This window comes from Girardinichthys multiradiatus, chromosome 12 (assembly GCF_021462225.1).
Source record: "Girardinichthys multiradiatus isolate DD_20200921_A chromosome 12, DD_fGirMul_XY1, whole genome shotgun sequence".
NCBI lineage: Eukaryota > Metazoa > Chordata > Actinopteri > Cyprinodontiformes > Goodeidae > Girardinichthys > Girardinichthys multiradiatus.
In genome coordinates this window covers 32,925,076-32,951,705 of record NC_061805.1, presented here as the reverse complement: position 1 = coordinate 32,951,705, position 26,630 = coordinate 32,925,076, and the positions used below count along the sequence as shown (strand labels likewise).

The window sequence follows — 26,630 nt, the reverse complement described above, 5'->3', positions numbered from 1 at the left end:
CAAAACATTTTATCTTTTAAAAATAGATCCCTGCATTTGACTCGTCCTTTGTTCTCTCTGAATGCAGGTTCAGACAGAGGTTCCAGGATCACCCATTTTCATCATGCAACTGGCGCAGCATGCAAGGCACCTGGAGGTGCAGCTACTGGCAGATGAGTACGGAAATGCAATCTCTCTGTTTGGACGAGACTGCTCCATCCAGAGAAGGCACCAGAAGATTATAGAGGAGGCTCCCGCTACCATTGCTCCTGCCTCTACATTAGAGCAAATGGAGCAGGTCAGCTTGTCTCCCTGCTTAGTTTTATTTGGCTAACCAAAGTTTGGCTCTGTTTAAGAACAATTTGTTTCTTCTCTCTCTCTCTAACCCAGTATGCAGTGCGGATGGCCAAGATGGTGGGCTATGTAAGTGCCGGCACTGTGGAGTATCTCTACTCAGAAGACGGAAGCTTCCACTTTTTGGAGCTAAATCCTCGCTTGCAGGTGGAACATCCATGCACAGAGATGATTGGAGATGTAAACTTGCCAGCAGCACAACTACAGGTAAACTCCAGCGGAGATTTAAAAGAAATTAAAAAAATTGTTACAGATGCAAATTGAGACCTTCTTGCATCAAGACAGTGAACTTGTGTTTTATCCGGTAGATTGCAATGGGCATCCCTCTGTACAGAATTAAGGACATCCGAGTGCTTTATGAGGAAAGTCCATGGGGTGACTCCATTGTTAACTTTGAAACTCCAGACTGCATTCCAAGTCCAAGAGGTCACGTTATAGCAGCTCGGATCACCAGTGAGAATCCAGATGAGGTAAAGTTTAATTTCATTAACACTTTTGCATTTTATTTTCACTAATGATTGTGATCATTGGCTCCTTCTCAGGGGTTCAAGCCCAGCTCTGGCACCGTGCAGGAGTTGAACTTCCGCAGCAGTAAAAACGTCTGGGGGTATTTCAGTGTGGGGGCCACTGGTGGCCTCCATGAATTTGCAGATTCCCAGTTTGGACACTGTTTTTCATGGGGAGAGAACCGTGAAGAAGCCATCTCGTAAGCCTTTTTTTATGATGCTGTGATGTCGGATCTTTATTTAATAAAGCCTTTGGGTGTTTGGTTGATTGTAAGTCATTGCAAATTATGCAATATCTATTCTGATATTGTAACAGCCTGTGACATAATAAAACAAAGCGGAAATTGAGTCCTGCCAACTTTGCTTGAACTTTTTAAAATGCATTTCTTAATTAGTGCATAAATAAAATGTGCAATAAATCAATATAAGTTCAAACTTCTGAAAATATCTTTTGTAGAAGAACAAATATTTAAAAGGCATTCTGATGTTCCACAGAAACATGGTGGTAGCTATGAAGGAGCTGTCCATCAGAGGAGATTTTAGGACTACGGTGGAATACCTCATCAAGCTTCTTGAGACCGAAAGCTTCAGAAACAATGACATTGACACCGGCTGGTTGGATCATCTCATTGCAGAGAAAGTGCAGGTCGGAGTCTTTGCAAGAGTACATACAGTAACTTATTCCGGAGCCAGGTGTTGCATTATGGTTGCAGTGTTTACATTCTTAAAGAGGTGCCCTCCTTCTACAGGCAGAAAGACCAGATACCATGCTGGGCATTGTTTGTGGAGCTCTGCATGTTGCTGATGCTGTCTTCAGAAAGAGCATGTCAGACTTCCTGCATTCCCTGGAAAGGCCAGTAGACACCCTCTTCTGTTAATGAAGTCCCGCTGTTCCACAATTTGAACTCACAGTAAGTGTACCTTTATCTGCTGAATCTGCAGAGGCCAGGTACTGCCGGCAGAGAGCCTGCTCAACTCTGTCAATGTAGACCTGATATATGAAGGGGTCAAGTACTGTTTGAAGGTATCTGCTTTAATTACAGTGACTTTCTAAAATATTAATACACCTTGCACATTACATTGTTATATTACAGCCTCAAACTTCAGTGTATTTTATTGAGAATAATTTTATTGAGAATGTGATAGAGCAACACAAAGTACATAATTGTGATGTGGAAGGTATCATAGTTTCCAAAATGTTTTACAAATAAAATTTGGGAAGTGTGATGTGCATTTATTTTCTGATCCCCTGAATACGAATGTTTCGGAACACAAACCAACTGCAATTGAATCTGCAAGTCTTTTGTGTTATGTCTTGTCCTTTGCTCTAGATGCTGACATTTTAGTCTATTCTTCTTTGTAAAATAGCTTAACCTCAATCACATTGGATGAACTTTGCCTGGACCAATCTAATGGATGAATATGTTTTCTTCCATGATTGCCTTGTGTTTAACTCCATCCGTCTTCCCATCAACTCTGGCCAGCAAAAGAAAAACATCCAACCACCATGACGCTGTAACCAGCACTAGTCACCAGGGGGACATTATGCTTTCTCTACTCCACATAACATTTTGCATGTTATTCAAAATGTTCAGTTTAAGTCTTATTTGACCAGAGCACGTTCTTCTAGATGAGGGGTCTGCATCCTTTGCAATCCAAAGAAACATTTTACCTGCCATTCAGCTAAATAAAACTTTAGAGCCACAAATGTTACATGACCTTTAGAAAAAAGACAATTTATAGTTTTTGAAAAATATTTAATATAAAGAACTTGTTGTCAGTAGCCAACATTTTATTTACATTTTTAGGTTTTAAAATGCAGAGAAACATACAACGTTTGCAAAAAAGAAGATGGATACATTATCTTCAATGGGATGTTAAGTTTTGTGGAAAATTACAGTGCCTTGCGAAAGTACTCGGCCCCCTTGAACTTTTCAATCTCTTGCCACATTTCACTCTTCAAACATAAAGATATAAAATAAAAATTTTTTGTGAAGAATCAACAACAAGTGGGACACAATCGTGAAATGGAATGAAATTTATTAGATGTGTCAAACTTTTTTAACAAATAAAAAACTGAAAATTGGGGCGTGCAATATTATTTGACCCCCTTGCGTTAATACTTTGTAGCGCCACCCTTTGCTGCAATTACAGCTGCAAGTCTCTTGGGGTTTGTCTCTATCAGTTTTGCACATCGAGAGACTGAAATTTTTGCCCATTCTTCCTTGCAAAACAGCTGGAGCTCAGTGAGGTTGGATGGAGAGCGTTCATGAACAGCAGTCTTCAGCTCTTTCCACAGATTCTCGATTGGATTCAGGTCTGAACTTTGACTTGGCCATTCCAACACCTGGATACGTTTATTTGTGAACCATTCCATTGTAGATTTGGTTTTATGTTTTGGATCATTGTCTTGGAAGATAAATCTCCGTCCCAGTCTCAGGTCTCTTGCAGACTCCAACAGGTTTTCTTCCAAAATGGTCCTGTATTTGGACCCATCCATCTTCCCATCAATTTTGACCATCTTCCCTGTCCCTGCTGACGAAAAGCAGGCCCAAACCATGATGCTGCCACCACCGTGTTTGACAGTGGGGATGGTGTGTTCAGGGTGATGATCTGTGTTGCTTTTACACCAAACATCGTTTTGCATTGTGGCCAAACAGTTTGATTTTGGTTTCATCTGACCAGAGCACCTTCTTCCACATGTTTGGTGTGTCTCCCAGGTGGCTTGTGGCAAACTTTAAATGGGACTTTTTATGGATATCTTTGAGAAATGGCTTTCTTCTTGCCACTCTTCCATAAAGGCCAGATTGGTGCAGTGTGCGACTGATTGTTGTCCTATGGACAGACTCTCCCACCTCAACTGTAGATCTCTGCAGTTCATCCAGAGTGATCATGGGCCTCTTGGCTGCATCTCTGATCAGTCTTCTCCTTTTTCAAGATGAAAGTTTAGAGGGACGGCCGGGTCTTGGTAGATTTGCAGTGGTCTGATACTCCTTCCATTTCAATATGATTGCTTGCACAGTGCTCCTTGAGATGTTTAAAGCTTGGGAAATCTTTTTGTATCCAAATCCGGCTTTAAACTTCTCCACAACAGTATCTCGGACCTACCTGGTGTGTTCCTCGGTCTTCATGATGCTCTCTGCGCTTTGAACAGAACCCTGAGACTATCACAGAGCAGGTGCATTTATACGAAGACTTGATTGCACACAGGTGGATTCTATTTATCATCATCAGTCATTTAGTTCAACATTGGATCATTCAGAGATCCTCACTGAACTTCTGGAGTGAGTTTGCTGCACTGAAAGTAAAGGGGCCGAATAATATTGCAAGGGACTGTATGTTAAAAAAAAAGCATATAGCTTCTACTCTAAGAACAAGAAAACTAGATCTAAATAATATTACTGGTACTTTTAGTGTCACTCTGTTTTGGAAACTAAGGGGGTTTCTTGTGGCTTTCTTCTTTTTCATAAAGGTCACATGTGCCCAACTAAGAGTTGTCCTGTAAACACCTTCTCCCACCGGAGCTCTGGATCTCTGCAGCTCCTCCAGAGTTACCTTTACTGCCTGTAAATTTAGCTCGTTTTGCCCGGCCTTTCAGTTTATGTGCAGTTTATTCCTATGTCTAGCTCAGATTGTAGTTGTGCCATAATCTTTCCATTTGTGGATGATTTTTTTAAAATACTGTTTAATAATCTAATCCTCCTTTAAACCTTTCAACATTTTCTTTGACGCTTCAAGATGCTGTTGGCTCACTAGGATTAAACTACTGAAATTAAATTACTCAAAGGTGGACTCTTAACTAAATAGGAGACTCCTTCTACTTCAAAAGTATGCACTACTTTGTGTTGATGTTGGTCTATTGCAAAGAAAATCCCAAATAAAATACCTTGAGGTTTGTTTGTTGTAAATTGACAAACAAATATTCACGGACTGGAAAGAGTTTATATTTTACTAACTACCATCTCTGCTGGCTTCAGGTGGCACGCCAATCCCAGACAACTTACGTCATCATTATGAACGGCTCGGACATTGAAATTGACGTTCACAGGTTGAATGACGGGGGTCTCCTGCTGTGTTACAATGGCAACAGCCACACTACATACATGAAGGAGGAAGTAAACAGGCAAGACTTTCACTGTGGGAAATCCACAGTACTCATCTTCCTACCTCACTTCATCTTTGCTCATTTCCCACAATATTTCATCCTTGTAGCTACCGCATCACTGTTGGCAACAAGACTTGTGTGTTTGAGAAGGAGAGGGATCCCACAGTGCTGAGGTCACCCTCTGCTGGTAAACTGCTGCAGTACACAGTGGAGGATGGAGGGCATATTGTTGCAGGAGAACCTTATGCAGAGATTGAGGTTTGACAAACCCTGAGAAAAGGAGCAGTATCTTGTTTTTAATTATAATTAGTTTATAGTTTTTTATAGCTTTTTATTATAGTTTTGATTGTGCTTTGTGTCCAGGTGATGAAGATGGTAATGACTCTGACCGTGCAGCAGTCTGGTTGCATACACTTTGTCAAAAGGCCAGGGGCTGTACTGGAGCCTGGTTGTGTCACAGCACGTATGGATCTGGACGACTCCAGCACTATACACAGGGTAGATAACTGCAACAGTCAGTTCCTGAAACAAATATTTTTACCCTAATTATCTAATCACAAGTATTTTGTGAGTTTGATGCTATTGTTTAAGGCTGTTTCTCATTTTGGCCTCTGCTATAGGTGGAACTCAACACAGCTACACTACCGCCACAGCAGCCACTGCCCATGGTCGGGGAGAAGCTTCATCAAGTGTTCCACAATGTGCTAGAAAATCTGGTCAGAGTGATGGACGGCTACTGCCTCGAAGAGCCTTACTTTAGCACCAAGGTATGTATTTACCTCTCTGCTCTCAAACATACCTATATGATACGATCACATTAACTTTTATTGAACATTTCCATGTTCCTTTGTACAGCTGAAAGAATGGGTCGCAACCCTGATGAAGACTCTGAGGGACCCTTCGCTTCCACTGCTGGAACTTCAGGAGATCATGACCAGCGTGGCCAGTCGTATTCCAGCTACTGTTGAGAAGGACATCCGTAAGGTCATGGCTCAGTATGCAAGCAACATCACCTCTGTCCTCTGCCAGTTCCCCAGTCAAACGGTAAACACCTGTCCAATGGCAACATGCTGACTTAAGAACAGCTTTTTTTCTTAATATTTATTGCGTGTTTGATTTCAGATTGCTAACGTTTTAGACAGCCATGCAGCCACATTGCAGAGAAAGGCTGACCGGGAGATTTTCTTCATGAACACTCAAAGTATTGTTCAACTGGTGCAGAGGTTAGTTGTTAATGTTTTGTACGATATTGAAAACCTACTGTTAATTTACAGATTTTTATTTAATTACTGGCCTGGGCCTGTCTGCAGATATCTCATTTTAATTTACCATTTTAGATCATTTCTGCATATGTTCATAGTAGGTTGTGTAACACAATGATGACTACAGTGGCTTTGAAATTTTTTATTTAATTCTCTTTTTAATTATTAGTAATAATTAAAGTTATGAGGATTGGAAATTTTGTTTTGGCTCTGCTACCGATACAAATCCCATCCCTCATAAACATGATTAAAATCAATCCAACTTATATGCTTGAAAACTTGAAATTTGAAGTTAAATAGCCAATTTTATCACTTTTACATGGTTTACATTAGCACTGCAATTGTGTCACTCTTGACAGAGTCAGAGTTACTCTGTGCTAGCTTTGTGCTTGACCATATAGAAGCTAACTTGGTTAAAAGGTCACTATAATATACTGACAGCATATCATTTACAGCACCACACTTCGAAGGGTATTTCTAACTGTACACACAGCGACAGTTTTTAATAAACACTTGTCCTGCTGCTGCTGCTGCTAGTCTAACGCTATCAGGGGTGGACTGTAACCAGATGGTGGATGATGAGTTGTCAGATTACACTTAAACTGAAAGGGGGCTTTGGATGTTTTGAAACATTTTAATGGCGCAAGACTTACAGTATGACAACAGTGTTATATCTGTTGCCTCTGTTCAGATATCGCAGTGGAATCCGTGGGTACATGAAATCTGTGGTTCTTGATTTGCTGAAGCGCTACCTGCAGGTAGAGATGCAGTTTCAGCAAGGTAACATTTTCTAACCAGATGTTTTCTAAGTTCCATATGTAGTTTAGTTTTAGCTGAAATACACACACTGTACCATGTTTCTCTCCTACAGCTCACTATGATAAGTGTGTGATCAACCTGAGAGAGCAGCACAAACCTGACATGAGTCCCGTGCTTGACTACATCTTCTCTCACGCTCAGGTGTCCAAGAAGAACATCCTGGTAACGATGCTCATTGTAAGGCTCTTTTCCTCCTCCACAGATGGACTCCTCTTGTTACTCTTTGTTGCAATAAGAAATATTGATGTAGTGTGCATTTGTGTCTTTGCATAGGACCAGCTGTGTGGACGTGATCCCACCCTTGCAGATGAGCTCATGGTTATTCTGAATGAACTCACACAGCTGAGCAAGATGGAAAACTCAAGGGTTACCTTGAGAGCCAGACAAGTAAGCCTCCTGCAGCTCAGTCTAAAATATGCTTCTTATTTTGTACATGATCCAAGCATCCTAACAAAATAGCTAAAGTAACATTATCAACTCTTAGGTCTTGATTGCATCGCATATGCCATCCTATGAACTGAGACACAACCAGGTGGAGTCCATCTTTCTGTCAGCTATTGATATGTACGGCCATCAGTTTTGCCCGGAAAATTTGAAGGTGACACCCCCATAATTTTATTGTATATCTGGCTTGCTTTTCAGTGATGTATGAGGTCTTGCTGCTTTATGTAAACAACAATGCATTTGAGACTGTACCTTAGGTAATATAATTTCCAACTAAGCCATGCTTCCACAGATTTTTGGACAAGTCAGAAACGATTGTGACATGAGCTTTACAACTTAGAGATATTGGTGCCCTTAGTTTGCAAATGCTTATTCAGGGTTGTTAAAAGGAAAAGTGATGTAACACAGTGGTAAACAAGCCCCTGTTCCAGCATTTTTGGAATGTTCTGCAAGCATCAAATTCAAAATAAGTGAATATTTGCAAAAAAAACAAAGTTTATCAGTTTGAACATCTAATATCTTGACTTTGTAGTGTATGTTTTGGCTGTGTTCTGTTTTTATTTACATTTTACACAACATCCCATCTTTCTTGGAATTGTACTTCTGGCAGATTTATACATAGTTATTTCATACAATTATTTTGGCTTATTTTGGCATTTTGAAAATATTTTTCTTCAGTAATCAATGGAAAATCCTTTCTGGCATTACAGCAATCAAACACTTTGCCAACCACCCTAATCATTGGATTCTGCCTGGGCCAATTCAGAACACACGTTTTATTTCAAATCAGAAGAATCATCCTGCTCAAATTAAAACGTAAATGGTAAATGGCCAGCACTTGTATAGTGATGTATCAAGTCTGAGGACTCCATTGCGCTTTACACTACAGCCAGTAATCCACCCATTCACACACTGACAGTGTTGAGCCACAATGTAGCCACAGCTGCCCTGGCGCACTTACAGAAGTGAGGCTGCCATATAATTGGCACCACCTAACCCTCCGACCAACATCAGTAATTGAATTGAACCGGCAACCCACGGGTTAGCCCCAGTAAAATATTACTTTAAATGTAAATCTGTCAGGAGTATGAGCTTACAGCAACTGTATACCAGAGATAGGCCTCACTGATTCATAATTTAGATAATACTCTAATGTAGCAGCAATGACCAAAAAACAATGTTGTTTTATTTCGAGGTTAACTTTGCAGACCATTTGTCTTTCTGCACTGTTGATTCACTCACCTTGGCTTACTGAATGCTTAATGTGGCTCCCACAGGAAAGCAGTCTATCCTATTTTCTGATCAGTTCAGCTAATAATTATGTGACCACTTGGAGGCACTGGGAGAGTGTGTGTAAAACATTGAACTTTCAACCCAAGATGGCCAACCGCAAAGTATATGTAGCTTCCTTTGCTGTGACGTACTACAACACTGTATATTTTATATATTTCATCCCAATACAAAGGAACTATTCAGAAACGAGGCATCATAAGCAACTCACATATGTCATAGACGTGACAGGACTTGATATTTCCTAAAATGTGTTTCATTTCTTCTCATTGAGACCAACCACACCTGGTAAGACTGACAACCTTGTGTAGAGACATATGTCTGTAACAGTCTCTTTGCTGCAAACTAAAAATCAGCTAAAGTTTTATCATATATTTGTTACAGAAACTTATTCTCTCTGAAACCTCAATTTTTGACGTCTTGCCTAACTTCTTCTATCACTCCAATCAAGTAGTATGCATGGCTGCCTTGGAGGTAAGTTGAACCGAAGTCAAACTAAGTGATTCTTCTTCTTTTTGGTTTTTTAGTTTTGAATGTTTGACTGGCACTGGTGTTTTCTTCGCTTCCAGGTGTACGTACGCAGGGCTTATATTGCCTATGAGCTGAATAGCATCCAGCATCATCAGCTGCTGGATGGAACATGCGCTGTGGACTTCCAGTTCATGTTGCCATCATCACATCCAAACAGGTGATGGGGCTCCCTTTGATAACAACCTGTTTGGACCTTGAGTTACTATTGTTTGCCTCCTGCTTCCACACAAAAAACTAATAAAGTACCTTATCATGGCATCAGAGGCTGTAAAGCTGTTTCTCTGCTGAAACCTTTTCCTGATGTTGAGTAGGCTTGATGAAAAAATATTTTCAGTGTAAGAATCCTCAAAGTGTAGCAGTTTGTAAAGAAATCCAGGCTTAAAAATGTTATATTGTGTCCTTTTGCCCTCCATATCCTTCTTTATATTTGTCCTAAATATATCAGAATAAAGTGCTGAATAGTTGAGCTCTACTCAGTAGTGAAGCTGGAGACAAGTGTGTGAGCTGTTGCTGTAGCTGCTTGTGGCTAACTTGGAATGCAGATAGTTTTCTTCCCACTCAGTAATACTAATGTGCACAGATGTGTAGTGAATGCTAGGATCTAATCATTCTGCACCTAGTTACCTTGTTCCCCTTCATCACCCTCTGCTAATATTCATATATCAATCATCTTGTTTCAGAGGGAGCAGCCCTACTCTGAACAGGTAGAGTAAAGCTCCTCCCAGCCAGCCAAAAGCACTCCATCGTCTCTGTATGTCTCACAGCAATGCATGCTGGATGCACCATGTCGCTTCTTACTTGCCATCCACGTAGGATTCTTCTAACAAACCTTAATCACGTTCCAAGCTGAGCTTCGCCAGTTGTCCTATCATCACTTCTCTCTTTCTTTGTGTAAAGCATTTCAGAGCAATAGTCCAACTTTTATTTGTTTCATAGTCCTTTAAAAAAAAAAACCTTCAAGCCTAAGATTTCAGTGATTGCTGCTAAATGTTGTAACCTCCTGAATTCGATATTAACAAAAAAAACTTCAATCATGTATCATACAATCTATTCTGGGTAACGGCAGTTCATAATTTCTTTTATTTTGGCACATGAATCGACTGCTTAGTAAGGACTTGAATTAGAGTCAGACTTCAGTGTTTAAACCTGGACTTGAACAATTTTCACAGACAAGTGAGTTTAGTAGATTAATGGGAGATTTTAATTGGTCCAACATTTAGGTGCTGAAGTGAGGATTTTGTGACTTACATTGTAAGGGAATAGTTGAAAAGATTGTGATTTTTTTATATTTTAAAGCTTATACAACAATTAAAATCTCCTTATTGTTCTTTCCATATGAAAGTAAGTTCATGTGCCATAGCTTTTCACAACTGACTCATGAAATCAGGTCCAACAAAAGTCAGTTGCAGGTTAAAGAATAACAGGGAATATTTCCAAACATATCTTCAAAGAGCATCGATGTACCAGTTAAAAAGTCAGCAGAATGTGTTTCTGTGAAGTATCGACACATTTTTCAGATTTCTAATTTAAAAAAGTTCAAGGGGTATGAATACTTTTGTATGTGTTTTGTTTGTGTTAGGCATAGTGAAAGCTGTAAATTTAGACTCGTACTGCACTTGAATAGGGACTTCGTACTTAAGACTTCAGACTTGTACAACCTTGACTTTGCCGCATCTCATGTATGTGAATCTGTTATGCGTCCTATTCTTTGTCAAACAGAAGACAACATCTGGGCTTGCTATTTGCTCTCTGTATGAATCTCTGCACATTCAGCGGTTCTGTCTCCTGTTCAGGCTTCCTGTGGCAGCAGGTGGGTCAGGCCAGTTTAAAGTGAAGCGGCAGGGCAGTGAGCTCTTAATGGACGGAGCCTTGTCTCCACCTTGCCAACGAATGGGAGCTATGGTAGCTTTCCAGTGCTTTGATGACTTCAAAAGGTCACTGTTCTCTTTATGATACCTCCTGTTCAGCATTTACAGTCCAAATAGATATGAATATGAGCAATTTCCTTTTGGCGATGTTTTCAGGAATTTTGATGAAGTTCTGTCGAGTTTCGCTGAACCGCTCTTGGAGAGCGGCTCGTTCTTAGAGTCCTGCTCAAGTTTCTATGAGGAGGAGAACATGAAGGTGGGTCTATTGTTCTGTAAGGGTTTAATGTGAAGTAAGATGTTGATCTGTTTCTGCAGCCAGCAGCTTCTCTTCTGCTCTTTACAGAACAACAGGGAGAACCCCATCCACATCATTAACGTGTCGATAAAAACAGCTGACACAGAGGACGACGACGCCTTGGTCACAGCCTTCACCGCCTTCGCTCAGTCAAAGGTCAGCAGCCATGTCTGTAATAAGACTATCATTTTTTTAATTTAATACTAACATTTTTTATCCATATATATCTACAGAAAGCCATTCTTTTTGAGTATGGGATCAGGAGAATGACCTTTTTGATTACTCAGAAGGTAAAACTGAAAACATCTCTTTGTGATACTTTTGTTGCAGTAAAATCTGAACCTTTTTTGCAATATATTTTGATTGTTCAGTTGTTTTTATAATATTTTACAAATCCTAATGAGTTCAAAACACATAATACAGTATGCTCCAACCATTGTTGTGCTGTTTTGTGATTATTTAACAAAAGTGTGTTGTTCTTTTGCTTTAAATGACAAATATAACCCAAAATTACTGAAACAAATGACATATATTTTGAATTAATGCCATTACTGCCACTTACTTACTTCTCTTTCTTTATTTAATTTAACCAGAACATCCTGGAAGTCCTAGTTAAGATGAGAGAAAAACATTTCATACATAAATGTATAAACCTAAAAACAAAAGGCTAAAAATAAACACAACAGTAAACTATAACACAAAACAAATAAACGAGACAAAAAGAAAGCCAAGATGATGACTATCCTATACACTTAATTAAATGCATGTACGTTTATGTCAAAGGTGTTTGCAAAAGTTTAAAATGACTGAGGGAAATGAATCCAAATAATTTTTTGCAGTTTATTACACATGTAATTAACAAATGTTAGAAAAACTGCAGTTGTGGATGATTTTGTAAACTAATTCTACACACTGGAGCAATATTTGAGCAGAAAATAAACATTTCCGTACGACGATCAATATGGGCTTTAAAGGTTATCATCAAACTATAGATGCCAAGATACATAAAAACATAACTGTCTCCAGTTAAGTGTGGTCTAATGTAAGGTTTGTAATTAATACGCAGGAGTGTAAAAAACATATATCAAGTCATTTTGACATTAAGTACCAATTTTAACTTGACTAAATTATTTAAAAAAGCTTAAACACAGTTTGATGTGAATCTCTGGCTGCTTCTAAAGATGATAACAGTATATAAACAGTTAGAACCACAGATGGATCCAGACCTGTTCCAAGTTTAATCACTGAAGTAACAAATTGTAATCTAATATTTAGTGAAATGTTTAATATGCAGGCATTTTATTTTGTTAGTACAGTTGCTGCTAACTGGTTAACAGCTTCTCATATTATACTTATTTAACAAGTTAAGAACAAGGACTTCTTTTAACAACTACAGTCGAGCAGCATCTTACTGCATTTCTTATAGTTTTAAGAACATCTTTATTGTCTAATTTTCATCTTTCTTCTGTTTGATTCAGAGAGAATTTCCAAAGTTCTTCACATTCAGGGCTCGAGATGAGGTGAGTTTTCCTTAATCTAACTGTGCTGTACAAGCCAGTGTGTGGATGTCCAAATACTTGATTTGTCCTCCTCCCCTTCCATTTTGATGGCTTTTTTCAGTTCCAGGAAGACCGAATTTACAGAAATCTGGAGCCAGCTCTAGCGTTTCAGCTGGAGCTGAACCGAATGAGGAACTTTGACCTGACAGCAGTCCCCTGTGCCAACAAGAAAATGCACCTGTATCTCGGAGCGGCTCGAGTCCAAGAGGGTGCTGAAGTAACGGACTACCGCTTCTTTATACGGGCAATTATGCGCCACTCTGATCTCATTACAAAAGTAAGGAGAAGATCAAAGAAACATGCTGTAATAGGATGTTTTCGTTAAAGGCAAAATAAATCTAATTTGTATTGAGATACGGTTTCATTTCACATTCTTTCTTTGTAATCAGGAAGCGTCATTTGAGTACCTGCAAAATGAAGGAGAGCGCCTCCTGCTGGAGGCCATGGATGAGTTGGAGGTTGCCTTCAGTAATACCAGTGTTCGCACAGACTGCAATCACATCTTCCTTAACTTTGTCCCTACTGTCATCATGGATCCATCTAAAGTCAGTTTGCAGTAATTTCTTCTACAATTAAGACTTACTGTAAATTGCTGAGGTTTGCAGAAACAGCAGTGGCTAGTATTAGGTTATCCATGCATCCATTATACTGTGCTTTACAAAAGCATGAATAGCTTTTAACTTTTTCTCATTTTGTCATGTTACAACCACATCCTTCAAACCATTTAGTTAGGATTTTGTGTGATAGACCAACGCAAAGTAGTGCATACCGGCAAAAATGTTAAATTTTAGTCTCATCTAATCAGAAAACCCTCTTCTTTGATCTGTGCTGTGCATAACTATTGGCTGGATCACTACAGCTCCTCCAGAGTGGCAGAGAGCCTCTTGGGCGCTCACTAATGATCTCTACCAAACCTTTGAGACCTTCAGAGAACAGCTGGATTTTGACTGAGATTAAATTTAACATAGTGTTACACTATTTACTAATTATCTGACTTCTGAAGGCAGTTGGTTGGACAAAACCTTATTTGTGCATATCATAGTAAAGATGTAAAGAGATATCAGTACACACTGAACATTCCAGATATTTGTTTGTAAAACATTTTCAGTAATATGCTAAATGGATGGAACTTGTATAGCTCTTTTCCAGTCATAGCAACCACTCAGGGCACTTTACATCAGAGCCGCAGTTACCCCAATCAAACTCACGCACACATTAATACACCTATTGGCAGATTGGTTGGCAACTTGAGGTTAAGTGCCTTGCCCAGGGATTTTTGATTGCAAGATGACTACTCTCCCCACTGAGCCAGTTGCCTCGTATCGCCATTTCCTTCTTCGTCACAATTGTATTCTACTCAGTGTTGGTTTATCATTAAAATCCCACTAAAATCCATTGAAGTTTTAGGTTGTAACAAGACAAAATGTGGAAAAGTTCAAGGAATGCGCTTACCGTTGCTAGGTAGTGTATGTTTGTATATCTTTCTTTTTTCTCATTGTATTATGTCAAAATATTTTAATTTAATGTCAATTGGTTTGTGCTTTTGTCCATAAGATAGAGGAATCAGTTCGCTCCATGGTGATGCGCTATGGTAGTCGTCTTTGGAAACTACGGGTCCTGCAGGCCGAGCTAAAGATCAACATTCGCCTGACACCAACTGGCAGTGCCATTCCTATCCGTCTGTTCCTCACTAATGAATCGGGCTATTATTTGGACATCAGTCTGTATAAAGAAGTCACTGACCCAAGCTCTCGACAGGTGAGGACAGTGGGCTGAGCATTTTGTGAGTGTATTAGAGACCTTATTCTGTGTTTTGTGGCTTTGTACTTGAAAACATTTATCCCTTCAATTTTGCTTGTGCAGATCATGTTTCAGTCTTATGGAGACAAGCAGGGTCCGTTGCATGGTATGCTGATCAACACTCCTTATGTGACCAAAGACCTCCTGCAAGCAAAGCGCTTCCAAGCTCAAACCCTGGGCACTACCTATGTGTATGATGTCCCTGAGATGTTCAGACAGGTACTGCTAACTCACTGAGCTGCATTTATTTCTGCTGTGAAGTCTTGCAAATGTTTTGCTCTCCATAAATTATTTCAGGCATTATTCAAGCTGTGGGTTCCAGGAGACAAATGTCCTAAAGATGCGTTGATGTGCACTGAGCTTGTTCTTGACTCAGAAGGTCGACTTGTTCAGATGAACCGGCTGCCGGCAGATAATGACGTAGGACATTTTAAAGGGAACATTCAAATCAACAGCAGTGCTCTGTCTAACATTCATGTTTACCTTTCTTCTCAGGTGGGAATGGTGGCCTTTAAGATGAAGATGAAGACCCCAGAGTACCCAGAGGGCAGAGATATTATTGTCATCTGTAATGACATCACTCACATGATTGGGTCGTTTGGTCCTCAGGAGGACGAGCTGTTCCTCCGGGCGTCTGAGGTAGCTCGGGCTGAGGGAATCCCTCGCATTTACATCGCAGCCAACAGCGGAGCTCGTATCGGGCTTGCCGAAGAGGTTAAACATATGTTCCAGGTGGCCTGGATAGACCCTGCTGATCCCTACAAGGTCACTACCGCAACACATTTTTGTTTCCCTTTTGGTATTTATGGCAGCAGATGAGACTTTGTGTGGTAAAAGTTTTGCAATGTCTTTCTTATATTTCTTCCTGCAGGGTTTTAAATACCTTTACCTGACACCGCAGGACTACACCCGGATCAGCTCCACCAACTCTGTTCACTGTCAGCATGTAGAGGAAGGAGGAGAATCCAGGTAAAATATACTTGCTTTACCTTCCAATGAAAGGGCAACATCACCTTTGTAAATATCCACATATTTCATTTGTATTTCAGCTTTCTTAAGTAATCCAGATTCCTGCAGGGTTCCTAAAACCCTGGAAAATTATGTAATTTGGTTTTAGCATTTTTGAAATCCGGAAAGTATGGAAACAAAAAAAACATCTTCACTGTTATGCTTCTTTAGCACAGAAAGCCAGAGTGGGCTTATGCCAAGATAGACCTCCATGTCTTGGCTTCATAATAATCTACGGATCTCCGGATTATGACGTTCACAGGTCGCCATAGAGTTTTTAAAAATTTTGCCAAAACTGTCTTCTCATTGACAGAAAGTGCAAAATATTTATCAATTTTGGCAAAATATCAGGGTTGGTGTAAACAGGGTCTCCAAGTAATTATTTAAAATAGAAGTGCTGAAACAAGAGATGTTCTGATGTGATATTGATCAGTTAATTATATCATTTTAAGAAACAAACTTTTTATAGATAACAAGTTGAGTAGGTCTTGTGTTTCACCCAATTTGATCAGTCAGCAAACAGTTTAAGATAATTTTATTCCAAGATCAGGAAATATCTCATTGTTAGTTCAACAAAACAAGGTCAAGATGTCAGTAGCGCAAACAGAACAAAGAGAACCAATATATATTTATCTATTTTTAAGTGCTGTAGCATGTGTTATAACATTTATAGCATAACTATTCTTTCAATGTTATGATTTTTGTTATTTAGCTTAATCTGGACCTTAAATCCCCAAATCTTTTGAGTCCTGACTCCAACTTGGGGATCTACTGGATAGAGAGCGCTGATAGTAAACCCGAAACGGTTTAAGAAAATACACAAACTTCCCTTAAACAGATGTTGTTAGAATGGTCGAAGATGAAGAAATGTACCTTTTTAGTCTGGAAAGGTCTGTTGATTCAAAATTGAAAACATGTAATAATGCTGCTTATTGTGGAGCCGGGATGACGCACAGACATGTAACTAACTCAAAAATTAAAAGAACTGAAATAAGTTATAAACTTTGACCGTTTACAGTAAATTTTTAGGTTAATTATGATCCTCCATTAATTTTGCTTGCTCATTACAGATATATTATCACTGACATCATTGGGAACGATGAAGGTCTTGGTGTTGAAAACCTGCGAGGTTCAGGAACCATCGCAGGGGAATCTTCTCAGGCCTATGAAGAGATTATCACAATCAGTATGGTGAGAACGTGCGTCTGATTCCTATTAGAGGCAAGAAAGTGCCAAGTCTTCCTGATTTCCCTCCGGGTCTGTTCACAGGTGACGTGTCGTGCTATTGGAATCGGAGCCTATCTGGTCCGTTTGGGACAGCGAGTGATCCAGGTGGAGAACTCCCACATCATCCTGACCGGAGCTGGTGCGCTTAACAAGGTTTGTTGTCTGATTGTTGTCTTTTTTTATCAGCTTAATAGAAAATAGATTAAGTAAATATATAGATTAATATTTATAGTGTGCTTGTTGGCAATAATTTGATTTGTATACATCTCTGTTGAGATGCAATGGTGAAGATATAACAACAATATAACAATTCTGTAACTGTAGATACATACCAAAATAATAAATGGTGTAAATTGTAATCCATTACCTAATTTATGGACACAATAATAATTGTAATAATAATGATGTTTTGTTTAAGGGGAAGAAATTGTTTTATTTTCTTCCATTAGTCACAATTGTGTAAGTCCTTGTTTTTGCCCAGGTTCTAGGCAGAGAAGTCTATACGTCCAACAACCAGCTGGGAGGAATTCAGATCATGCACAACAACGGGGTCACACATACAACGGTTCCTGATGACTTTGAGGGTGTCTTCACCATCCTGCAGTGGCTTTCATACATGCCAAAGGTTCTGCTGAATGTTTAAATCTAAACACAGTTATGATGGTCAGGTAATTTACTGAAGTTTCTTTGTGTCCTCACAGAACAACCACTCCCCTGTGCCTGTTATAGCAACTACAGACCCAGTAGACAGAGAGATAGAGTTTGTTCCCACAAAAGCCCCTTACGACCCACGTTGGATGCTGGCTGGCAGGCCTCACCCCAGTGAGTTATGCCCTTTAAACAGTGTTATTAACTAATGTGGATATTAAGCTCAATCATTTCATTTCTCTCACGTAAATTGTTAGTGTCAAGAGGTGTGTGGCAGAGTGGATTCTTTGACCACGGCTCTTTTATGGAGATCATGGGGTCCTGGGCTCAAACTGTGGTCGTAGGAAGAGCAAGGTAAAATGGTACAAGATAGTCCTTGTGTGCCAACTAAATTTATTAATAATATGAATATATTTTATGCATTAATTTAGGCTGGGAGGAATTCCCCTTGGTGTAATTGCTGTTGAAACACGTACAGTTGAGCTCACCATCCCCGCAGATCCTGCAAACCTGGATTCAGAATCTAAAGTAAGTCAATACTTCTGCATGTTTTCATTTTAATGAGCTGCATTTCTAAATAACAAAATTTAAATGAATGATTTTTCTTTGTGATCTCATCAGGTTCTGCAGCAGGCTGGCCAGGTTTGGTTTCCAGATTCTGCTTTCAAAACAGCTCAGGCAATATGTGACTTTAACCGTGAGCATCTGCCTCTCATGGTGTTTGCCAACTGGAGGGGCTTCTCTGGGGGAATGAAAGGTGCCCGTCTTTTCAAGTGCATAATCAAAGTTCAAGAGTTTTGCATTTTATTCTGGTTCCAACACATTTTAGTTGAACTAAAGCTGCAGGTTTTACATAAAATAGTGAAGTCTAAATGTTTATGTTTCTCAGTTTTACTGTGTGGATGAAAAATGCCATTTGAGAAACTGGGTTGCATTTTTCCCATAGCTTAATCTGCTCTGGTGATGCACTTTCTCATTGTCACTGCAGTTGTGTTTTAACCACTTAGTTATTTTATTATAGTCCTAGTCGAGTAAAGCTCTCTGGAAGAAAAGATGTTTAACCCAAAGACAGTCGTGAAGATAAAAGGTACATTTGTATAACGAATATTACAAATATTATTTATATCAATTGTGTACAGAAGTGGACTAAGAACTCATCCCTGGGGAACACCCTTTGAAAAGAGATATAAGCAAAGACAGAACATCTCCTTCAATAAAACTTTATAGTCAATCAGAGAGGTAGTTTCTGAACCATAGACAGTTCTTGCTGTCCAAACGTAAAGATGGCAACTGCAGTATGAATAGGGCGTGGTCAAAAGGCTTAACTTTTTTATTTGTGAAACCTTCTCTCTTGGGCTGCATGGTGGCGCAGTTGATAGCCCTGTTGCCTTGCAGCAAGAAGGTCCTGGATTTGATTCCCGGCTGCATGGAGTTTGCATGTTCTCCCCGTGCATGCATGGGTTCTCCCCGGGTACTCCAGTTCCTCCCACAGTCCAAAGACATGCCTGTTAGGTTAATTGGTCTCTCTAAATTGCCCTATTGGTTTGTGTGTGTTGCCCTGCGATGGACTGGCGACCTGTCCAGGGTGTACCCCTCCTCTCGCCCGTAGACTGCTGGAGATAGGCACCAGCTTCCCTGCGACCCACTATGGAATAAGTGGGAAAATGATTGACTGACCTTCTCTCTTTATATGTTCTCACTTGAGGTTAACCTTTCTTCATCCTACACACATGCACTCTTTAGTCTCTAAGAAAAGTTAACCACAAGTAACATTGCAAAAACTCGTGGTCTTGACTGTACAAATCTGTGCAGGAAATCTAGAGTAACTTTGTTTGTTCTGTTTCAGATATGTATGACCAGGTGCTGAAGTTCGGGGCCTACATTGTGGACGCCTTGCACAGTTTTCGCCAGCCCGTGTTGGTGTACATCCCACCACATGCTGAGTTAAGAGGAGGATCTTGGGTGGTAATAGATCCCACCATCAACCTGCTGTGTATGGAGCTCTATGCTGACAGGCAGAGCAGGTATATTTTCTAATTGGTGCTTTTAATCGAAGCAACTGCTATCTGAGATTCTAAGCATATTCCTCACGTTTATGGTTATGCGTCTTTGATTCAGAGGGGGCGTGCTTGAGGCAGAGGGCACAGTGGAGATTAAATTCAGGAGGAAGGACCTACTAAAGGCAATGAGAAGACTTGATTCGGTCTACGCCAGTCTGGTTGAGCAGCTCTGTAAAGCCTTCTGATTCTAATTACAAAAATGTGCAAGTGTTCAGAACTTCAAGGTTTATGACATTCTTTTGTTATTTTAGCTTCACTAGATCTGTCTGACAAAGAAATCAAGCAGTTGGAGGAGAAACTCAAAGCAAGGGAAGAATTCCTGTTGCCCATCTACCACCAGGTGGCGGTACAGTTTGTCGATCTGCACGACACTCCAGGCAGGATGCAGGAGAAAGGAGTCATCACTGTGAGTTACAGGTCCTTCTCAAAATATTAGCATATTGTGATAAAGTTCATTATTTTCTATAATGTAATGATGAAAATGTAACATTCATATATTTTAGATTAATTGCACACTAACTGAAATATTTCAGGTCTTTTATTGTCTTAATACGGATGATTTTGGCATACAGCTCATGAAAACCCAAAATTCCTATCTCACAAAATTAGCATATCATTAAAAGGGTCTCTAAACGAGCTATGAACCTAATCATCTGAATCAACGAGTTAACTCTAAACACCTGCAAAAGATTCCTGAGGCCTTTAAAACTCCCAGCCTGGTTCATCACTCAAAACCCCAATCATGGGTAAGACTGCCGACCTGACTGCTGTCCAGAAGGCCACTATTGACACCCTCAAGCAAGAGGGTAAGACACAGAAAGAAATTTCTGAATGAATAGGCTGTTCCCAGAGTGAAGTATCAAGGCACCTCAGTGGGAAGTCTGTGGGAAGGAAAAAGTGTGGCAGAAAACGCTGCACAACGAGAAGAGGTGACCGGACCCTGAGGAAGATTGTGGAGAAGGGCCGATTCCAGACCTTGGGGGACCTGCGGAAGCAGTGGACTGAGTCTGGAGTAGAAACATCAAGAGCCACCGTGCACAGGCGTGTGCAGGAAATGGGCTACAGGTGCCGCATTCCCCAGGTCAAGCCACTTTTGAACCAGAAACAGCGGCTGAAGCGCCTGACCTGGGCTACAGAGAAGCAGCACTGGACTGTTGCTCAGTGGTCCAAAGTACTTTTTCGGATGAAAGCAAATTCTGCATGTCATTCGGAAATCAAGGTGCCAGAGTCTGGAGGAAGACTGGGAAGAAGGAAATGCCAAAATGCCAGAAGTCCAGTGTCAAGTACCCACAGTCAGTGATGGTCTGGGGTGCCGTGTCAGCTGCTGGTGTTGGTCCACTGTGTTTTATCAAGGGCAGGGTAAATGCAGCTAGCTATCAGGAGATTTTGGAGCTCTTCATGCTTCCATCTGCTGAAAAGCTTTATGGAGATGAAGATTTCATTTTTCAGCACGACCTGGCACCTGCTCACAGTGCCAAAACCACTGGTAAATGGTTTACTGACCATGGTATCACTGTGCTCAATTGGCCTGCCAACTCTCCTGACCTGAACCCCATAGAGAATCTGTGGGATATTGTGAAGAGAACGTTGAGAGACTCAAGACCCAACACTCTGGATGAGCTAAAGGCCGCTATCGAAGCATCCCGGGCCTCCATAAGACCTCAGCAGTGCCATAGGCTGATTGCCTCCATGCCACGCCGCATTGAAGCAGTCATTTCTGCCAAAGGATTCCCGACCAAGTATTGAGTGCATAACTGTACATGATTATTTGAAGGTTGACGTTTTTTGTCTTAAAAACACTTTTCTTTTATTGGTCGGATGAAATATGCTAATTTTGTGAGATAGGAATTTTGGGTTTTCATGAGCTGTATGCCAAAATCATCCATATTAAGACAATAAAAGACCTGAAATATTTCAGTTAGTGTGCAATGAATCTAAAATATATGAATGTTAAATTTTCATCATGACATTATGGAAAATAATTAACTTTATCACAATATGCTAATATTTTGAGAAGGATCTGTATGTTCTGTTCAATGGGAAATTTAGAGAGTAGTAAAACTAATTTGACCTTTTATGCTTTTTAACAGGATATTTTAAACTGGAAACAGGCACGAACCTTCTTCTACTGGCGTCTGCGGCGGCTCCTGTTGGAACAGGTAGTCAAGTGTGAGATTATGGAGGCCAACAAGGATCTCAGTGATGGGCACATGCAGTCGATGCTGCGAAGATGGTTCGTTGAAACGGAGGGAACAGTGAAGGTGTGTGAGTTCACCCAATGCTGCAACACCTTTGCACATACAGAAATGCACACAGCAGAAAAAAAAACACAACCTATGGAGAAAACAGTCTTTTTTTATTAAGCTCATGTACTTGCTTTTATTAACTGAATTGTTAAACAGTTCCAGTGTTGGACCACATTTAAACATCTAGTAATAAATTGTATTTGCCTGATGAAACTGAGCTGATCTGATGTGTATTTGCTTTTACAGGCTTATCTTTGGGATAACAACCAAGCCGTGGTGGAGTGGCTTGAGAAGCACTTGTCCATAGAGGATGGCACCAGCTCTGTCATTCGAGAAAATATCAAGTATTTGAAAAGAGAAAACGCTTTAAAGCACATTCGCAGGTATGTACAAGCCCAGATTTCACATATCTGATAACTTACAATAACTTAAATTTAAATCTATATCCTATGTCTTATATCTAAATCTTAAGTATAAATATAAATATAAAACATTATATATAAATCTTAAATCTTCATCTTAAATTTAAATCTTAAATCTGTAAACTATATCTAAATATAGATCAATCTATCGGAAGCGTTTGCTTTTGTCTGTGTGTGGCGCAAGCGTTTGCTTTTGTCTGTGTGTGGCGCATATGCAATTGCACCAACGTTAAGCACCGACCCCACGGTACACTGAATATCTGGCTGTCTAAGAGCAGATTCCTCCTGAACTCACTTATGTACAGAAGTTAAGTGAAAAAACTGTTGTACTTACCAGAATTGATGAGGGTGGTGGATGCGGGAGCGTACCCTGCAGTGAAGCCTGCACAACTGCCACTACAGGCCGTTTAATTTCCTCCGCTTGCAGCGAAACCGCCATGTTGGCTGTTGACCTCCCCGTTCTTCTCATTCAACGGTCCTACTGGGGGCGTGGCCACGAGTTGAGACGTTGAAGGGGCGTGGTTAATTAGCATATCTTCTGAAGATTTATATTCGAGATTTAGATTTAGATTGAAGATTTTGATTTAGATTTAGGTATAAGATATAAGATTTAGATTTAAGATTTATATTTAGCATTTTCCAATAAATGCAAGAAAAATTCATTAAAGGTGAAGAAAGTGCATTAAATAACAGAAACGTGCCAAGTTTTTTTTTTTTTTTTGCTCAATTTTTACATTCGGCACCCCATACACATGACAGTTTTTTATCGTCACATGTGAAGTCTCACAAGTTTTGAAAATCAGCCGACAACTTGAAAATCCTGCCATGTGAACCAGGCGTAAGTAATTTTTTTGTAGAACAACATTTACCGTGAATTTTTGCTGTAAGTGTTCTTCTGACAGGTTTTTTTCCTCGATTGCCAAGTACTTATCTCAGTGTGTCTTCACATCTACTCTGAACAACATCCCTGTACCGGCTGCAGAAAAGCATCGCCACAACATCTGCCACCACCACGATTCATTGTGGGGATGGTGTGTTCAAGGTCATGATTGTGCTAGGTTTTCAGCACACATGGCTTTTTTTTAATGTAAGACAAAAAGGTCAATTTTAATTTCATCTGGCCATTCATCTCCTTCAGCATTTTTGCTGTGTCCTCTACATGGCTTGTAGCAATCTGCAAGCAGGTCTTCCTGTGGCTTTTTTTAACAACAGCATTCTTCTGGCCAATCTTTCATAAAGGCCAGATTTATAGAGAACACAGCTGATAGCTGGATCTCTGCAGCTTCTCCAGAGTAAACATAGCCCTCTTGGCTACTCCTCTGATTGAGGGTCTCCATGCCCAGCCTGTCACCTTTAGGTGGACAGCCATTGTGCCATACTCTTTCTGTTTTCAGATGAAAAAAACTATACAGTGGTCTATGAGATTTTTTTTATCAGAGTATCAGTGCCCTTTCTTTCTTTATTTTATTATGCGGTGCTCTTTTGGGAAAAATCTCATTGGCTTAATTTTTTGAACATTTGCCAATGTTACCGCTTACAGAGTTTGGAGGGATTTTATTTTTGTTTCAGAGTGTTATCAATGTGAAAGACTGAGGTTATGGCTGCAACACAAGATCAGATCTCCTGTTCATCTGTCATAAATGCAATGAATGTGTAATTCTCCATCCATGAAATACATTTACCACTTGTTAGATTTACATCTCACACAGTGTTTGGTGGGACTTTACAGGTGTTACAGAGTGAAGCTGCTGTGACAGAGCACTTTGTTAAAGTTGTATTGCTAAAAATCAAGACTTTAAATTTTCCCTCTCTCCCACACACTGGTAAAGACTCCAGCAGTAGCAACTCTGAAAAATTTAGTCAAAATCCTGACAGTTGTCACGTCACGCACATAGCAAACAGCTAACGGGAAGTTAAAGGTTCAGGGCGATTAAGTTCTGAGAGATAAAGGTTCAGGGTAGCGTATGGACCCTGATATATCACCTTTAGCTTGTTATGTTTTTTTAATTTTAATTTTAATTTTAATTTTAGACATGAGTGTTTGTTTTGATTACTACCTATATTAAGGTATTCATCATTTGCATCCGAACCAACAGTCAGAACCTCAAAAACAGTTTTTGCCTAATATTGCATTTATTTTGTTTCCTTAATTATACATAGAATAGAAAGAATATGGCAGATGTTTTAAAATAACTGAAATTTACTTTGATTTCGACTACACAAAATTCTGTTTTGCATTGCTTTTCATTTCACTGTTATAATTGTGCTTATTTGTGCAGCTTGGTGCAGGCCAACCCTGACACAGCCATGGATTGCATCATTCACATGACCCAGACTATTTCTCCCTCCCAGAGGGCCTCGTTGTTGCATCTGCTCGCGACGATGGACACCACTAGCACCAGCACCAGTTAAGCTCTGGGACTTCATCAACTTGTGCGGTTAAAAAGAACAAAAACTTTATTGTAGTCTCTTGCACTGTTGAAGTGTGCAAGCACAGAGTTGCTTTAGTGTTAAAAGATCCAGGACATAAAGCTAATAGAACATCATTTTAGCACTGAAGTACTAAAATGTGCAAAGACAGTGATGAAAAATCAGTGCTGTTAAGTTTCATTTTTATGCTCGTCATGATCTACGGGTTTATTAGTGCCTTGTATGTTTAAACTAGGAATTTAGAAATGTTGACCGGTTCAGTCCAGTAAGCCTTCCTCTCCACTCGACAGCCTAACACTGTAATGCACACCCCACTTTGCTGTATTAAGCACATCAGTGGTAAATGTTAGGAGCTCAAGTCAATGCAATTTTGCTTTACTTGGATTGTGTGCCATGTATTGGGGCTTCTTGAAATAAAATAATTTTGTTTTGGTCCCCAGTTATTGTTTCTAATTAAAGTTATGACATGAGCATGTGTGTTTGTCTTTAAATATCAGTAAAAATAAGCTCAGATACCACTCTTTTGGATTCTTTAATAAAACGTCTGAAAAATAAGAGAAATAGAAAAACCAATCAAATTTGTTATTTATGCACTGACAGAAAAATATCATTACTCTCCTATTTTGATTCTGTGAGCAAACCCTTTCGTATCCAGGCACATTACCACTTTTAGTAGTACAACCTTTGATGAATTATGAAGAAATAGAAATAACAATCTAATTACTAATCATTATTTTCTGAACATTGTATCTCATCTTCATTTGGAGTAATTAATTCTTGTGAATTACGACAAAATAAAAAAAATGGATTGATCAAGGGACCCTTGATAAAGCCAAATGAACTATGAGAACTCTCCAGCAGATTGATATCAAAATTGCTGCAACTTTGCCACAATTTCTGACTTGACTAGTAGTAGATTTGAGCTAATTATGTTAAAGGTGGCATATCATGCTTTTAAATCCTTCCTTTTCACACTTAAATCATTCAGTTGTGGTTTATATAAAGTGGAACTGCAATGCTTTGGTCTGAATTCTTTGTTATTGTAAAAGGCTCCTCTTTTACCCCTGTTCTGAGGTGCTTCTGCGAGCAACTCGTTTTGGTGCGGCTTCTTTAAATGCTATTGAGCCACTTCACACCCTGCCCCCCTTGAAGTCAAAAAGTGCTGAACTTTAACCCGTTTGGGCATTTTTGTAGTTTTATAATTATCTAGCACCGCCAAAACAAGAGAAAATAGCAAAAACAATGCAAAACTGTTTATGTAATAATATTCAAAACAAGCAGTATGGTTCTGTGCTCAAGGAGCTAAAAGCAGCACATAGCAGTAACATAAGCAGAAGGCCAGGATGTCATATAAACACACAATAAATTCAATAAATAAAGTTTCTTGTCATTTTACAGTTATTTGCAGCTTACCGGTTTGCCGTGTTCATCGTTTCCATAGACAGAAGGACATGACCTCTTAATCAGATGAAGTCTTTCAGCAAATCCTTCTTGATAGTGGCGGAGGTTGCTGAAGGCACTCATCCTTGAAGTGATTCATGCAGATGAAGAGGAATTTCCCCACTGATGTTGGGAACATTTCCATGAAAAATAAAAATGTAACTAGGCACTTCGAATAGGTTCTGATGCTGGGGGCCGGTGTAATGAATTGTGTGGATTAATACACCTAACAACCGAACCGAACTTATCCCCTTGCAGCGTAGGAATACTTGAGCTTAGACTAGAAAATCGCAGCGAGAAATAAAAATGGTGAATAGACTAAATCCATCAGCCAGAA

General features: G+C 39.7%; 1 protein-coding gene and 1 long non-coding RNA gene across 4 annotated transcripts in view; one reads left to right on the top strand and one right to left on the bottom strand.

The window, feature by feature from the left end:
• Positions 1-25,323, top strand: part of acacb (acetyl-CoA carboxylase beta) — a 41,187-nt gene extending 15,864 nt beyond the window's left edge. For 2 of the 3 annotated variants that reach the window (XM_047380965.1, XM_047380967.1), the window contains 45 exons: positions 68-277; positions 370-540; positions 642-803; positions 876-1,039; positions 1,335-1,485; positions 1,589-1,692; positions 1,782-1,863; positions 4,817-4,962; positions 5,052-5,202; positions 5,308-5,442; positions 5,565-5,711; positions 5,800-5,988; positions 6,067-6,167; positions 6,898-6,986; positions 7,078-7,202; positions 7,299-7,412; positions 7,510-7,623; positions 9,144-9,233; positions 9,329-9,447; positions 9,971-9,994; positions 11,084-11,224; positions 11,315-11,414; positions 11,502-11,609; positions 11,687-11,743; positions 12,932-12,973; positions 13,074-13,289; positions 13,402-13,557; positions 14,567-14,770; positions 14,876-15,031; positions 15,110-15,232; positions 15,308-15,577; positions 15,684-15,781; positions 16,891-17,011; positions 17,090-17,200; positions 17,529-17,672; positions 17,749-17,869; positions 17,953-18,049; positions 18,127-18,223; positions 18,317-18,452; positions 19,542-19,719; positions 19,814-19,926; positions 20,007-20,161; positions 21,846-22,016; positions 22,248-22,384; positions 24,703-25,323. In XM_047380965.1, coding sequence (XP_047236921.1) covers positions 68-277; positions 370-540; positions 642-803; positions 876-1,039; positions 1,335-1,485; positions 1,589-1,692; positions 1,782-1,863; positions 4,817-4,962; positions 5,052-5,202; positions 5,308-5,442; positions 5,565-5,711; positions 5,800-5,988; positions 6,067-6,167; positions 6,898-6,986; positions 7,078-7,202; positions 7,299-7,412; positions 7,510-7,623; positions 9,144-9,233; positions 9,329-9,447; positions 9,971-9,994; positions 11,084-11,224; positions 11,315-11,414; positions 11,502-11,609; positions 11,687-11,743; positions 12,932-12,973; positions 13,074-13,289; positions 13,402-13,557; positions 14,567-14,770; positions 14,876-15,031; positions 15,110-15,232; positions 15,308-15,577; positions 15,684-15,781; positions 16,891-17,011; positions 17,090-17,200; positions 17,529-17,672; positions 17,749-17,869; positions 17,953-18,049; positions 18,127-18,223; positions 18,317-18,452; positions 19,542-19,719; positions 19,814-19,926; positions 20,007-20,161; positions 21,846-22,016; positions 22,248-22,384; positions 24,703-24,835 — 5,973 coding nt within the window. In that variant the 3' untranslated portion in view covers positions 24,836-25,323. The remainder of the gene's footprint in view (positions 1-67; positions 278-369; positions 541-641; positions 804-875; positions 1,040-1,334; positions 1,486-1,588; positions 1,693-1,781; positions 1,864-4,816; positions 4,963-5,051; positions 5,203-5,307; positions 5,443-5,564; positions 5,712-5,799; positions 5,989-6,066; positions 6,168-6,897; positions 6,987-7,077; positions 7,203-7,298; positions 7,413-7,509; positions 7,624-9,143; positions 9,234-9,328; positions 9,448-9,970; positions 9,995-11,083; positions 11,225-11,314; positions 11,415-11,501; positions 11,610-11,686; positions 11,744-12,931; positions 12,974-13,073; positions 13,290-13,401; positions 13,558-14,566; positions 14,771-14,875; positions 15,032-15,109; positions 15,233-15,307; positions 15,578-15,683; positions 15,782-16,890; positions 17,012-17,089; positions 17,201-17,528; positions 17,673-17,748; positions 17,870-17,952; positions 18,050-18,126; positions 18,224-18,316; positions 18,453-19,541; positions 19,720-19,813; positions 19,927-20,006; positions 20,162-21,845; positions 22,017-22,247; positions 22,385-24,702) is intronic. The other variant, XM_047380966.1, reaches the window with a different exon arrangement.
• Positions 22,091-24,691, bottom strand: LOC124877620. Its single transcript, XR_007040572.1, has 2 exons — positions 22,758-24,691; positions 22,091-22,323 (listed from the first exon to the last, which is right to left on the bottom strand). It is a non-coding gene; the product is annotated as an uncharacterized LOC124877620 (long non-coding RNA).
• Positions 25,324-26,630: the final 1,307 nt, after the last annotated feature.